The following is a 13,660-nucleotide window of genomic DNA, read 5'->3' as shown; positions in this document are numbered from 1 at the left end:
GACGCGCGTAGAGGGACGACCACGTGAGGACGCAGGGAGAACACGGCGTCTACATGCCACGGAGGGGCTTCAGGAGGAAGCAGCCCTCCCCACGCCCGGATCTCGAACTTCCAGCCTCCAAGACATGAGGAATCATTTCCGTTGTTTCAGCCGCTCGGTATGTGGCCGCATTTGTTACAGCGGCCCAAACTGACCGCTGCCGCCCCCATCTCCTGAACCCGCTCCGTTCTCCGTTACGGCACCTCTGGCCCCCGCCATCTTCCTCACACGTAGTTTATCAGCAACACACATGTTACACGGTTTCCATCAGGCTCGCGTGGTCTCGGGAACCCACGGGACTGTCCCACAGAACATGCAAACCACACACGTGTGACTTGAAATTTAATAGCCACATTTAAGAAGTAAGAGGGGCACCCGGGTGGCTCAGGCGGTTAAGCTTCCGACTTCGGCTCAGGTCATGATCTCGCGGTTCGTGGGTTCGAGCCCCGCGTCGGGCTCTGTGCGGACAGCTCGGAGCCTGGATCCTGCTTCGGCGTCTGTGTCTCCCTCTCTCTCTGCCCCTCCCCCGCTCTCACTCTGTCTCTGTCTCTCAAAAATAAATAAACATTAAAAAAATTTTTAATAAAAAATAAAAAGAAACAGGTGAAGTTAAGTTTAAGATATAGATCTTATTTAAACCAACGATTCCAAAAGGTTACTTCAATGTGTAATCAGTGTAAATAATTAAGGAGACATCATTTTACTGTGTTTTTACCGTCCGCCGCGTCTGGGAAATCCCCTGTCTTCTGTCCCACTTGCCGCCCTCCCCAGTTGGGACAGGACCTTGTCGTGTCCACCACAGGTCACTCGGGGCCTCACTGTGCTTGTGAAGGGCCCTGTCAACTAAGAGAAGTGGCTGTCCCAGCAGGTGACCTGGCAGTCCATGGGGACCTGGCAGAACCAGGGGGCGGTGAGCGGCGTCCCCCACAGACAGGGGCCCAGGGCGCCCCCCACCGGAGCCCGGCCTGGGCGCCCTGGGAGCCTCAGTCTCCACACCTCGAAAATGGACTGCCTGCTGGGGGCCGCCCTCCCCCTGCCCGGTCGCTGCCCCCTCCGCCCGCCAGGGCTCCCTGTGTGGTCTCGTGAGTGTAACACCGTAATTAGCCCAATTACCAACAGCCGTCATGACTCTTTTCTTCCTTTTTTTTTTTTAACTGAAAATGGAAATTAAATTTTGCAGCAGGTTTACAGGCTGTTAACGGAATTCACTAATCAAACCCCAACACCAAGTCCTTGAAAATGAGAATTTAAAAAGGTCTGCATTTGCATATTCATGTTTTTAATAGGGTTCAGAAGGTATATTTGCAACTGATGAAAAGGATTAATTAAACCTAATTTGCATCGGTGGCACATCTTAACCCCTTCTGAGCTGGCCTGAGGCTGGCTTGACCAAGGGTCTGAGGGTGAAATGCGGGCCAGGGGGCCAGAGACGCCAGCCTGCGCCCTTCCTGCGGCCGCATCCTGGGATCCTGGGTCCCCGGGTCCCCACGGCTGCCACGCAGGGAACCAGGCCCCAGGCTCGTGACCCTCTCTCATCGGCGACCCTGGCAGGAGGCAGCGGTGGTGTTTTCTGCTTAAAAAACACACGTACGTGGGGGGTTTGTTTTTCTTATTCATACCAGCCATTGTCAAACATTTGGAAAATGCAGGAAAGTCTCAGGAAGAAAAGGAACATAATCGCTGTGCACTTTGGATGGCGCGTCTTCCGGAACTTTCCCCTTGAGCGTGTGTGTGCACGTGGGTGCACAGTGTGTCGTGATGCTTCTGCGCGCCTGGCCCCCGCGTGTTCTCTTTGTCGGATCCCTTTTGTCGGGACGTCGGTTTCCCCCTCTCGTTATGATTATTTTGCACCAATCGCCAGTAATGCCTGGGGTCAAAGGGCAGCCTGGGGTCAAAGGGCAAGGACGTGTAGGGGGGGGCGTGCGTCCTAATGACCGGTCCTGGGTTGACGCACCCACGGTGTCATCCCACGTGACGGAGGAGAAACTGAGGCTCAGAGATGTCAACACAGCAGAGGTCAGGTGTGAGGTGTGTGCGGAGATCGGAAGAACGTAGAATCTGCCGTCGGCCTAACGATCAAGTATTTGGTGTGTTTTTACGTCGGTGCCGAACAGGGTGGGCATCTTGGAAGCAGCAGACGCTCGGGCAGCCCCCCCGCTGCAGCCACGGCCGGCGGCCTGGGAAGCAGACCCGTGGGCTGGGGGAGACGCGCCAGCCAGACAGGCTCACTGCCCAGGGAGTGGCCCTTCAGCACCGGGAACACACAGGTCACAGGTGAATGAGTCACTGGGTACAACGCCAGTCTGTGCAAAGCCCCAGGCACACGGCGATAGGAGGAAGAGGGTCCCTCGCCTCCGGGGGACGCTACTTGTCAAGGAGGACGTGCTGCTGAGGGGCCCACGGCCCCAGGTCCCCCTGGACGGTGGCAGGGGGCGGCCCGACGCGGACAGACCAGCTCCCCCATGGCACTTCACTGGGAGGCATACAGGAGAGAAGTGGGTTCAAGGAGAACCCAGATCCTGCACGGAGGCCGATGGGAGGGCGTGGGAGGGAAAGTCGTGGCCACCGACCGTGGAAAGATCTCCGGGCGACACGAGAACAGAGAAAACCAGGCGTCGCTGGTAACTGGTTTCAGCGAAAGAAACTGTAAGGCTTTTCTTTCTTACCGAGGGGCACTCCGCGGACGGGACGGGCCACCCGGTGGGCTCAGCTCCACACGGTCATGAACCCCGTGTCTTAGCCTGCTGGAGCCGCTTGACTAATGTCCTGGACCGGGGGCCCCAGCAACAGACGTTCAGGTCATGGGGTCAGGGACCAGCAAAGCCGGTTTCCGGTGGAGCCCCTGGCCGGCCGTGTCCTCGTGAGGTCGGAGAGGGCGCTCGGGTGTCCCTTCAGGTGTCACCCCCTGGAGGCCCGTCTCCAGGCGGTCAGGTGGGGTCAGGGCCTCAGCACTGGATTGTGGGGAGACACAGCGCGTAGGCTGTACCTGGTTGTAAAGGCGCTTCGAGCAAATCTGGTATCTTTACCTTGTGATTTTAATTAAACATGTAGAAGCATTTGATTAAAGTTTATAATCAATATCTAAATATCTGGGAAAGTTTATTGGTTAATTTTTCTAGTTGGGATTCATTAATTGTGCAAGTGTTTAAATATTTAGGGAAATATGCTTAATAGATGCGTCAGATTAGCAATATTAGGCACCACGCGGCGAGCGGGGAGACTCCTCTCCCCCGGAGACAGAGATCCCGCTGGGAAGCCGCCGGGTGTGCGAGTGACAGCTCATCTCCGGGGCGGCCACGACCAGCCTCCGAGGACAGGGCCCCGCGGGGAGGTCGAGGCACCGGGCCGAGCTCGCTCCTCGGCCACGGTGACCGTCCCTTGCGTCTCCATCGCCAGCCCAGGGTCCAAGAAGGTCATGACGTCACACTGTGTGACGGGCTGTCCCTCTGAGCACCCTGGGTCCAGCAAGTGGCTCCCGGAGCTGCATTTCTAGCCTTGACTCAAGACCCGGGACAGACTCAACAGACAGCAGGCCGGGGAGGGTGCGCTGGGCAGGCAGGCAGGCGGTGGGGGGGGAGGGGGGAGCCCTGACCCCGCCTCCCAGCTAAGGGAACCAGGGTGTGAGGAGAGACCCTGCAGAGGAAGCGGGGTGCGGCTGGCTTCTGCCCTTCAAAACGGGGCGCCGAGAGGCAGGGGCGGGGGAGGGGGGACCCAGACCGGATGGGAGGGCGGATCCGAGCCGTGGTCTCCGACTCGCAGCAGGCACACGTGGTGGCCAGGGCAAGACCCCCGCCCGCGGGCGCTCAGGGGCCGCCCAGACTCCACCCCCCCCCCCCCCCCCGAGGTGCCGTCCAGCCTGGAGGCGGGGGAGGCCGCGAGCTCGCGGAGAGCAAGCCCCCCGGCGGGAAGCAGCGAAGGCGGTTTGAGTAGCACCCAGCGTAGGAATCGCCGCAGGTGCGTCCGTTAAGCGGCAGGAAGCATCCGTCATTCCTCTGGACGGACACGGACTGTTCCGAGACTCTCGGGCCTCAGAAACGTGCATTTCTGTTCATTAATGTGGTCCCGTGACATGTGACGCGCTGGGTGACTCTGTGTCATCGGGCGTGCGCGCAACGGGACCTCGCAGGCCCACCGCCCCCTCCCAAGGTCACCGCGAGGAACCCCAGTGCCTTCCCACTCCGAGTCCGCCGCCTCCGGCTCCGCCCCGAGGCGGCGCCGCCCGTCCTCTCGCCCGAGGGTCACGCAGCGCAGAACGGCACGCGGCTCGGTGTGCGCTCGCGCTTACGGTGCGGGACCCACGCGTGACGCCCGGCGGTCTGCCGGGGCCGCCGTGCCCCGCGTTGACACCGTCCGGCCTCCGGGCACAACTCCACGGCGGGGAGCTTCCCAGCACAGGTGTACCCGTTCGCGCGTCACGTGGACATCCGGCCGCTTTCCCAGGTTTCGCTACTAAAAGCCACCTGGACGACCCAGCGTGTGCCTCGTCGGGCTCAGGATCAAGTGTTTCTTCAGGGTTTATCGAGGAGCAGAAGGCTGGGTCGAGGGGTCCGCGGGCATCGGGCTTGGGGAGAGGAAGCCCCGCGACTTCGGGGCGCCGGAACCTGTGCCCCATCCCCTCCACCGGGGGGGGGGGGGCCGGGTCTCCGCACACCCCGTGAGCTGCTCGGCCCCACCTACTTCCCACTCCTCTGCGGGCTGCAGGTCTCCCGCGGCCGTGGCCCCAACGCTCTGTGCATCGATCCCTTGCTGGTTTATCCGTGCAAACAGCTCCTCCCACCATATGACCCACCTTTCCCCTTTTTTGGTTATTTTTCCATACACGAAGCTCTGGACGCTAATGCAGTCAAAGGTCTGCCTCTCCCGTGCGCTCGGCACCCCCTCCCCACACAGGGAGGCCGTGGGGACGCCCCGCGCTGTCGTCTGCAAGCGATTCTTATTTATGGAGTGAGACAGAAATCCAATTTCGTTTTTTTCCACACGAATAACTAATTGTCTTGGCCGCGTTTGGCGCACGGCCCCCTCTCCCCGCGGTCTCCCCGCCCACGCCACCGTAAATCAGGTGTCCGAGGACAGGCGGGTCTCCCTCGGGGGCCATTCTCCCCACCCCCCACCAGGCCCCTAGACCCCGCCACAGAGCCACCCCTGGTACTGAGAGACCCCACAGCGAGGACGCCGCTGCAGGATGGTGGGGGACGCTCTGACTTCTTGCAGTGACTCTGTGGCCTCATTTTAAAGAGATCAGCTGTCAGGGCACCTGAGTGGCTCAGTGGGCCAAGGGTCCGACTCTGGCTCAGGTCATGATCTCGGGTTCCTGGGTTCGAGCCCCCCATCAGGCTTTGTGCTGACAGCCCGGAGCCTGGAGCCTGCTTCGGATTCCGTGTCTCCCTCTCTCTCTGCCCCTCCCCTGCTGGTACTCTCTCAAAAATAAATAAAACATAAAAAATATAGTAAAATAAAACAGAGCACCTGTGAAGCTTCCCGGCCGCGGGCTACAGGCGGGTCACAGGTGGACCCTTCTCCAGCGTGAGGCCGGCCATCCTATCCCCGCTCCCGAGCGTTTTCACTGAAGCATGAAAACATGAAAAACGAGGCACAAATCACAGCGCAGTTCGGTGACCCCTCCAGGCGCTCAGCCCCCAACATGGAACATTGTCTGAACATCAGAAACTATCGCCTCCTTCCGACCCGGACAGGCCCTGCCGGTGACCTCTCGCTCCCGGAGAGGCCCGGCCCACTTGTGGACTTTACACGAACAAAATCAGACAGGAAAAAAACACACACTCCTGCCCTCGAATTAATATTTCACTACGTTTGCCCCATCCCACGTCTCTGCCACGTCTCCACGGGCACACGCCCAGCAGCACTGCGTTGGGCCACCGTGGAGGCCACCGAACGGCCTCCGGAGGGGTCAGGCCACCTCCGATCCACGGACAGCGAGCGTCCTGGTGACCACGTCCCCAGGGACGCGTGGCGTCTGCCCTCCTTCCCAGCAGCCCTCATGAGCGCTATCCCAGCCGGCTTTAATTTGGGCTTCCCCGGCCAGACGCTGCCGCCCTACGCGGTGTCCGCCACTCCTGCGGGAAGGAAGTCCCGCCCCGCGGCCGGCCAGGTGGGCTCCGGCTAACTGGCGGCTCCTGGGCGAGCCTGCAGAGGCCTGTTTCCCGCGGGCCCCGCCCTCCACCCTCAGACCCCCACGGGCCCCGCCCTGAACTCGCGGGCCCCGCCCTCCACCCGCAGAAACCTCGGGCCCCGCCCTCCACCCGCAGAACCTGTGGGCCCTTCCCTCCACCCGCGGGCCCTTCCCTCCACCCGCAGGCCCTTCCCTCCACCCACAGAACACGTGGGCCATTCCCTCCACCTGCGGGCCCCGCCCTCCACCCGCAGAATCCATGGGCCCCGCCCTCCATCCGCAAAACCCCACGGACACGAGGCTCTCACGGGCGTGCGGCCCCCAGGACGGGCCCCCCCAGCCTCGCCACGCCGCCCAACCCCCGCGCGCTGAGGACCTGCCTGGGGCGCCCCGGTGAGTTGTGTTGGTCCGTCTCCCGAGGGGACATTGGTCTCCCCCCGGAAGCTCGCTTCCCTGCGGGATCTGAGAGCTGCCGGCCTCCGGTTTGCTCAGCTTTGCGGCTGCGGGGGGACGGGGTGGGCCTCGAAGCCCCTTGCGCGTGGCCAGGCGTGGGAAGCGGGGCTTGGCCTGTTGCCCCCTCACTGATTGGTAGGAGCCCCTGCTGCACTGCGGGCGCGAGGCTTCTGCCGCTAGGCGTCCTGGCCGTCGGCGCTCCGGCCGCGGGCCTCCCTCCGGTCGTGCTCCTTTCCGCGCCCACAAGTGCCTAGTTCCCTGCAGCGCTTAGCGCTTCGCGAGGGATCCGAGAAGCCTTGCGCGCCCAGCTCTGAGCACCTTCTAGCTTCTTCCCGGAGACCGCGCGTTAGCTTTCGCGCGGAGAGCCGGGCCCACCTCAAATCGAGGTCACGTGTGGGCGAGGGGAAGGCTCCTTGTTCCCTCCGTGGGATCCAGTGGCTCCTCAACCACTGACGGATGGGGAAGGTGGTCCTGTGACACTGCCCGCGACGTGTCACGGGGCCGGAGGGGGAGGCCCGGTTCTGGGCCCGCGGACTCCGGCCTCTAATGCCTCAGCTTTACCTTGGGGCTCGAACATGGCACTTAGGTTTGCTGAATTTGTTATTCCAACGGCTTGTAGATTCTTCTGGATTCACTGGGCTCGCAAGTCGTGTCCGCAAATCAGGAGGGCGCTTGTCCTCCCTTCGTTCATGGCTGGGACCCGCCGCACGTGTGGACCGGGGGAGGGGGAGGCGGTGTTCCCCTGCTGTTTGCAAGAGGAGGGAGTGCGCATGTCCTCACCCGCGATGGTCCCGGTTGTTCTGAACCCCGAGTCTGACTCACCTTCCCCTCAGTCCGTAATTTGCAGCTTCTATTATGAACATTTGTGCTTTCTCTGCACCTGGGGAGCTAATCCCGTGTTTTTTCTACTTGGTGGACATGGTCAATTACGTCGCTGTTGTTGTTGTTGTTGTTGTTTTTAACGTTGAACCAACCTTTTTATTCCTGGAATAAACCCCACCCGGTCCCGATAGACCTCCCTTTCTAGACGTTTCCGGATTCTGTTTGCTACTTTTTAAAGAAGGTTTTGGGTCTGTGTGAACTGCAATTTCCATCTCTCTCTAGCCTCTTTGCCTGATTTGGCATCAGTCACGCTGGCCTCACAAGCTGAGCGCCGCCTGTCCCGAGCTTCCGAGGCTGCCGGTGTCCCGTCTTCCTTAAATACCCGGTGGCATGCACCGGGGCGGCCATCGGGCCTGGAGGCTCGGCTCTTTACTCCGTGTAGGACCGTCCAGCCTGTCTCTGCACCTGCTGCGTGAGCGCCGGGGGCCGGGCCCCACGAGGAACATGGAATGTGTGAGCACGAGGCTGTCTGTGACGCCCCGTCGACGGCCCCTTGTCTCATTTATGACGTTGGTAATGTATCATTTCCCCCTCCTCCTCGGGCTGAAGATGTATTGATTTTATTGATCTTTCAAAGATCCGGGTTTTGGTTTCATGACTTTTCTGTTGTCCTTCCCTGCACCTCATACGTTCTCCGTCCTGCGACTTGCTGTGGGGCCCACTTGGTCTCATTTTTCAAGTTGTGATCTGGGTCCAGTCAGAGAGAAATCACACGGCATTTTAAGGGGGGGGGGCGGGCGGGGAAGTGTGCAGGGAGGGCAGAGGGGTGCTCCCCCGGGACGCGGGGCACCGGGAGGGGGCCGCGAACACGCTGGGGGACGCGGTCGGGGTGGGGGCGGGAGAGGCTCAGGGGGCAGCAGCCCGGTGCACCCCCACCCCCGTGTGGCCTCCTCTCTGGACGCCCCCCAGGCCCACTCGGCTGCCCCCGCCTCTGCGGCCATCTGGAAACTTCCGGGCACTGAGCTGGGGACAGAGCAGGACTCACTCCAGGAGGCAAAGGTAAGAAAATGTAGGGGAACCTGAGCGCGGTAGTTAACAGGATTTACTCAAGAGACACATACCTGCCAATTACTTTTCATTGAAGCAGAGAACACGCCCGATGTGACATTTAGAAAGATTGGCAATATATTGAAACACACACAAATCGATGCTTACGATGCCAGATCCCGACACTGAAGCGTGGCTCGTAATTAATACGCATTTTATGATTAGACTTTTATTTTTTTAAACGTCTGTTTTTTTAAGTTTGATTTATTCATTTTGAGAGAGAGCAGGAGAGGGGGAGAGAGAGAGAGCAGGAGCAGGGGACGGACAGAAAGAGGGAGAGAGAATCCCAAGCAGGCTCCCTGCTGTCAGCACAGAGCTCGACACGGGGCTTGAGCTCACGAACCATGAGCTCACGACCTGAGCCAAAACCGAGAATCAGACGCTTCACCGACTGAGCCACCCGGGCGCCCCCTCGTTCTAGGATTAGACTTGTCAAGTAGACTTGTCAAGTAGTCAAACCTACAAGGTTTGAGCCAAAGAGGAAGTGAGAAACCACACTGAAACTCTGGACGACCGGAGACAACGCGACACGTCTACACTTCGGGATTCAGCTGAGACCGCCGGAAGGAACGCGGGACCGAACAAGAAATAATAAAGGCGAGAATGTACACATCGGACACACCCAAAAGGATCATAGGAAGAAGGAATAAACAGAAGACAGAACTTACATAAAAACCACGTGATCAGTGAGCCGCGTGGACTCGAGAGCTGGCTCCGTGGCACCAAGAGTGATGCGGACGGTGAGCAGAGCATGTGTCCCCACGAGCCACCCAGATGGTCCTCGCGCCCAAGTTCGCATGTCACCCCTGAGGCAGGGGCGTGGGCCTCATGCGGAACCACGGACCTGGTGGTCCCCATGTGCGTGACCGGGTGCGCACCCACCTCTGGGGGCTCTGGGGTGGCCCCCGCCCCCCCCCCCAGCACCCACCACACCGCGGGCCGCCCCGGGAGATACTGATGTGAGCCAGAATGTGAGAGGTGCTGGACCGAACACCCTGGGGCCACCCCCCGCCAGGGGACGGCCCGCAGACCCTGCCCAGGAGGGCCAAGCCTGAGTCTTGGGTACAAAGTCCAACGAGAGTCCAGGAGGTGGGGGGGGGGGGTACTGAACTGTGTGTCCCCCAGGGCGACAGGCGGTATGTTGTGCCCAGAGGGGCCCAGGTAGGGGTGGGGCAGAGACCCCCCCAGCCTGACAGCGGGACTCAGGACGGGCCTCACCCTCCGTGAGTCACTGAAGCAGAAAACATCCCCATTCTTCTCTAGGAAGCGGTCGCAACGTCAGTCCTGGAAACATTGGTGTTTTCTTAAAATCCCTGGGGAATTCGTGGCAGTGGTCAGTCCTGGGGAGGGTTTGCGGCCTGAATTTTAGACTCTCTGCGTGACCCCGAGAATGGCAAGGTCAGAATTCTAATTTAACATGAGCCCATCGGGCGCCACGGGTCTGCCTGAGGCAAACGGGTTTCTCTGAAGGAGCACATCTCAGCCCAGGCCTCAGAGAGCTCCAAGGTCAAGGTCAAACCTAGTTATTTAGGGATTTGTATGAAACACATACAGATCGGAAATGTTTTTCAAATCTCAAAACCTCTAAGAGGGGCGCCTGGGGGCCTTGGTCGGGTGAGCATCCGACTTTGGCTCAGGTCACGATTTCGGGGCTCACGGATTCGAGCGCCGCGTCGGGCTCTGTGCAGACAGCTCAGACCATGGAGCCTGCTTCGGATTCTGTGTCTCCCTCTCTCTCTGCCCCTCCTCTGCTCTCTCTCTCTCATAATAAATAAACTTAAAATCATTAAAAAAAACTTTAGATAAAAACAACAAGGTAATTCCAAAGAGAACGGGGGAAAAGGACACCTAGGTGGCTCAGTCGGTTAAAGACCCGACTCTTAATTTCGGCTCACGTCGTGATCTGAGGTCATGACCCCACAGTTCGTGAGATCGAGCCCTGCATCAGGCTCTGCGCTGGTGATGCAGAGCTCGCTTGGGATTCTCTCTCGCCTTCTCTCTCTACTCCTCCCCTGCTCGTGCTCGCTCACTCTCAAAAAAATAAGCTAAAAAAGAAAGAGAGAAATGGAGGGGAAACGACGAAATGGGAATGAATGAAGTGGAAAATGAAGGTACAGGGGAGGAAGGACAAAAATAAGGCTGGTTTGGGGGGGAAGACTAATGTAGTTTACAAGCCTCTGGCAAGACCGATCGATTAAAATAATCATTGGAATAAAAGCCCTAGGACTGGAACAGAGGACACAGCTTCAGACGGCAGGACAGAGTCGAAGTTAACGAGGCAGGATCGCGAATATCTTTTTGCCCACAAGTTCGAAAATATAGATGAAACAGGTTCCCGGGAAAACGCAAGAGCCACAACCTGAATGGTGTGATAACAACAGCAAAACTGTCCTGTGTTTTAGAAACCTTCCCACAACGTGAAAACTAGCCTCAGCCTTTTTTACGGGAAGGTTCTAGCTAAACGTATTCAAGGCACAGGTGATGCCAATCTTATTCAAAGTCTTTTGGAAAAGAGAACAAAAAAGAACATTCCCTAGCCGTTTCTGTGAGGGTTAAAAAATCTTCGTGCCCGTCGACAAGGACGGCAAGAAAAAGCACACTTAGCTGCAATCCCCGATAAATATACATGCAAAATCCTAAAAATACGTATTTAGCAAACCGTCTGAGTAGCACTAAAAATCCGTGTCGCACACTATCACCCCATTTGGTTTAACCCCGGATTGAAAGCCTGCTTTACCATGGATGTATTTATGCATTTCTCCATGGTTACAGGATAAAGGATAAAAAAAAAAATCTTTGGTCATCTCGACAGGTGAAGGAAAAGCATTTAAGGGAAAAAGTAGCATCCGTCCTTAACACAAATGCCCAGAAAACTGAATTGTCCTCGAGCCTCAGCAACACTACCGGGCGGTGACTCACTAGCCGTGCCCACGGGATTTTCGTGGGACTGGACACGCTGACCCCAGAACTCGCATGAAGACCGAAGGGCCCAGAACGGCCGAAGCAGTTCTTGAAGTACTGGACGGGGGGGGGGGGGGGGGGGGGACTTGGCCTCCCCGCTAACAGGACACGGAGCAAGCCGCTAGTCAGGTACTGGAATAGGACGGACACCGTTCTGGATGACCAGAACAGGACCGTGAGCGGAGCAGACGTGACCTGTGTAAAGGCAGTTCTATCCGAGAGCCCAGGACCTGAGCCACCACCCAAACCCCAGACCGATCCCGCCACAGCACCCGAGCCAGGTAGACCCCACCGATGCAGGGAAGGCTCTGGAAACTGAGCGGATTTTGGAACCGCCACCCACAGAAGGAGCCAGAACCTGTGGTCTGGACCTAACCAGGTTGACCACGGCCACGTTCTCTAGAATATTGGGTGGGATTGAGAGTCTCAAAATGTCCAGGATGTGGTCCAGAATTACCAGACTCAGAAGAGACACGAGAGGGGCGCCTGGGCGGCTCAGTTGGATAAGTGTTCGACACTTGATTTCAGGTCACGTCGTGATCTCACGATTCGGGGAATCGAGCCCTGAGTTGGGCTCTACGCTGCCAGCCTGGAGCCTGCTTGGGATCCTCTGTCTCCCCTCTCTCTCTCTCTCTGCCCCTCCTCCGCTGGTTCCTGCTCCCTCTCTAAATAAATAAAAAAATACATACGTACGTACATACGTACCTATGTACATAAATATTAAAAAGAGAGAGGAAAGAAAAGAAACGGAAATCTGACCAGTACACAGGGAAGAAGATAGTCAGCAGACCCCAATCCCGAGACTGTCCAGCCGTTGTGATCGTCTGATGACAGTGAAAAAAAGGGTTTTTAAAATACTTATTATTGAGACAGAGAGCACAAGCAGGGGAGGGGCAGAGAGACAGGGAGACACAGAATCGGATGCGGGCTCCAGGCTCTGAGCTGTCAGCACAGAGCCCGACGCGGGGCTCGAACTCACAGACCGCGAGATCATGACCTGAGCCGAAGTCGGCCGCTTAACCGACTGAGCCACCCAGGCGCCCCTCTGCTGTGATGATTTTCAATGGGGTCTTTTCCCATGTGGTTCTGGTGGTCATTGCTAATACACCGAAGCAGGATTTGTCTTGGAAGATATCTTTCCCTTTTCAAGTTTATGTTTTAGCTCACATGCGGTAAAATTCACTTTTTCTGGCATAGGATTGTACGAATTTGGCAAATGCACAGTCACGTTGCCACGCCCAAAGTCAACCTGCTAACCCCCTGGCATCAGCCCTTTGTAGCGAGGCTTCCTCTGCCCTGCGCCCCGGCACCCGCCTGGCTCCCCATTCCCAGAGGCAGCCACCCGGCATCATTCCATCACGGGGTCCCGCGTGCAGCCTGGAGGTCTGGTTTTTCTCAGTGCAACGCCTTTGAGAGCGACTCTGGGAGCGGGGGGCGGGGGTGTCCTCCCTGTGACCGGGCAGGCTCCCTGGAGCGGGTGTACCACATCGGCTCACCTGCTCGCCAGCTGAAGGACGTTTGGGCTTTGTGGGTTTGGGGGGATGAAGAATAAAGCCACGATAAGCTTTCAGGTACAGATTTTTGTGTCATTTTTATTTGCATAATTAGTGTGTAATTGCATGACTTTTCGGCTTTCTCGGGTCGGTGCCCACGGTAGGATCACCGTCTTCCGGGGCCGTTGCGCGTTTCTGACATGCTGACGCTGCGGTTGGGAGTGGAGGCGCCGTTTTGCACCAACGGTCACCTTGACTGCGTCTCCCAAAAAACACGCGTGTTGAGAGATTTCCCACGGCCGGCCCTTGAGCGCTCTTTGTTCGGGACCCAAGTTGGCTGTGTCTGCGAGTGGCCCGTCCCCTCCCAGACTGTGGGCTCCTGTCCTTCCCCTGACAGTTTCATCCCCAGGGTTCATCCGAGTCACCAGCCCTTTCCCGTGTGGACTGTGCTTTTGCACGTAATTCTGAGCTCCCAAAGACCCTCTGGTATGTTTTCTTCTCAAAGTCTTTGCTCTGGGTTTGACATCCGGGTCTGCGATTTCGATTTACGACGGGAGGACAGATCCAGGCTCTGTGAACTTACGTTTTTCGCCAGATTTGAGGAGTTTGGGCTGTGGTTTCTTCAAGTATTATTTCCTGTGCCGCTTTCTCCTCA

General features: G+C 58.1%; 1 protein-coding gene across 2 annotated transcripts in view; it reads left to right on the top strand.

Moving 5' to 3' along the window:
- The first annotated feature begins 5,465 nt into the window (after window positions 1–5,465).
- Window positions 5,466–13,660, top strand: part of LOC147572849 (uncharacterized) — a 37,122-nt gene continuing 28,927 nt past the window's right edge. For both annotated transcript variants that reach the window (XM_086692653.1, XM_086692652.1), the window contains exons 1-2: window positions 5,466–6,148; window positions 6,424–6,562. In XM_086692653.1, coding sequence (XP_086548779.1) covers window positions 5,618–6,148; window positions 6,424–6,562 — 670 coding nt within the window. In that variant the 5' untranslated portion in view covers window positions 5,466–5,617. The remainder of the gene's footprint in view (window positions 6,149–6,423; window positions 6,563–13,660) is intronic.

Source organism: Puma concolor, chromosome E3 (genome assembly GCF_028749965.1).
Source record: "Puma concolor isolate L17-30 chromosome E3, mPumCon1.1.hap2, whole genome shotgun sequence".
Lineage (NCBI taxonomy): Eukaryota > Metazoa > Chordata > Mammalia > Carnivora > Felidae > Puma > Puma concolor.
The sequence above is the reverse complement of the archived record's forward strand: the minus strand, read 5'-3'. Positions and strand labels throughout refer to the sequence as shown.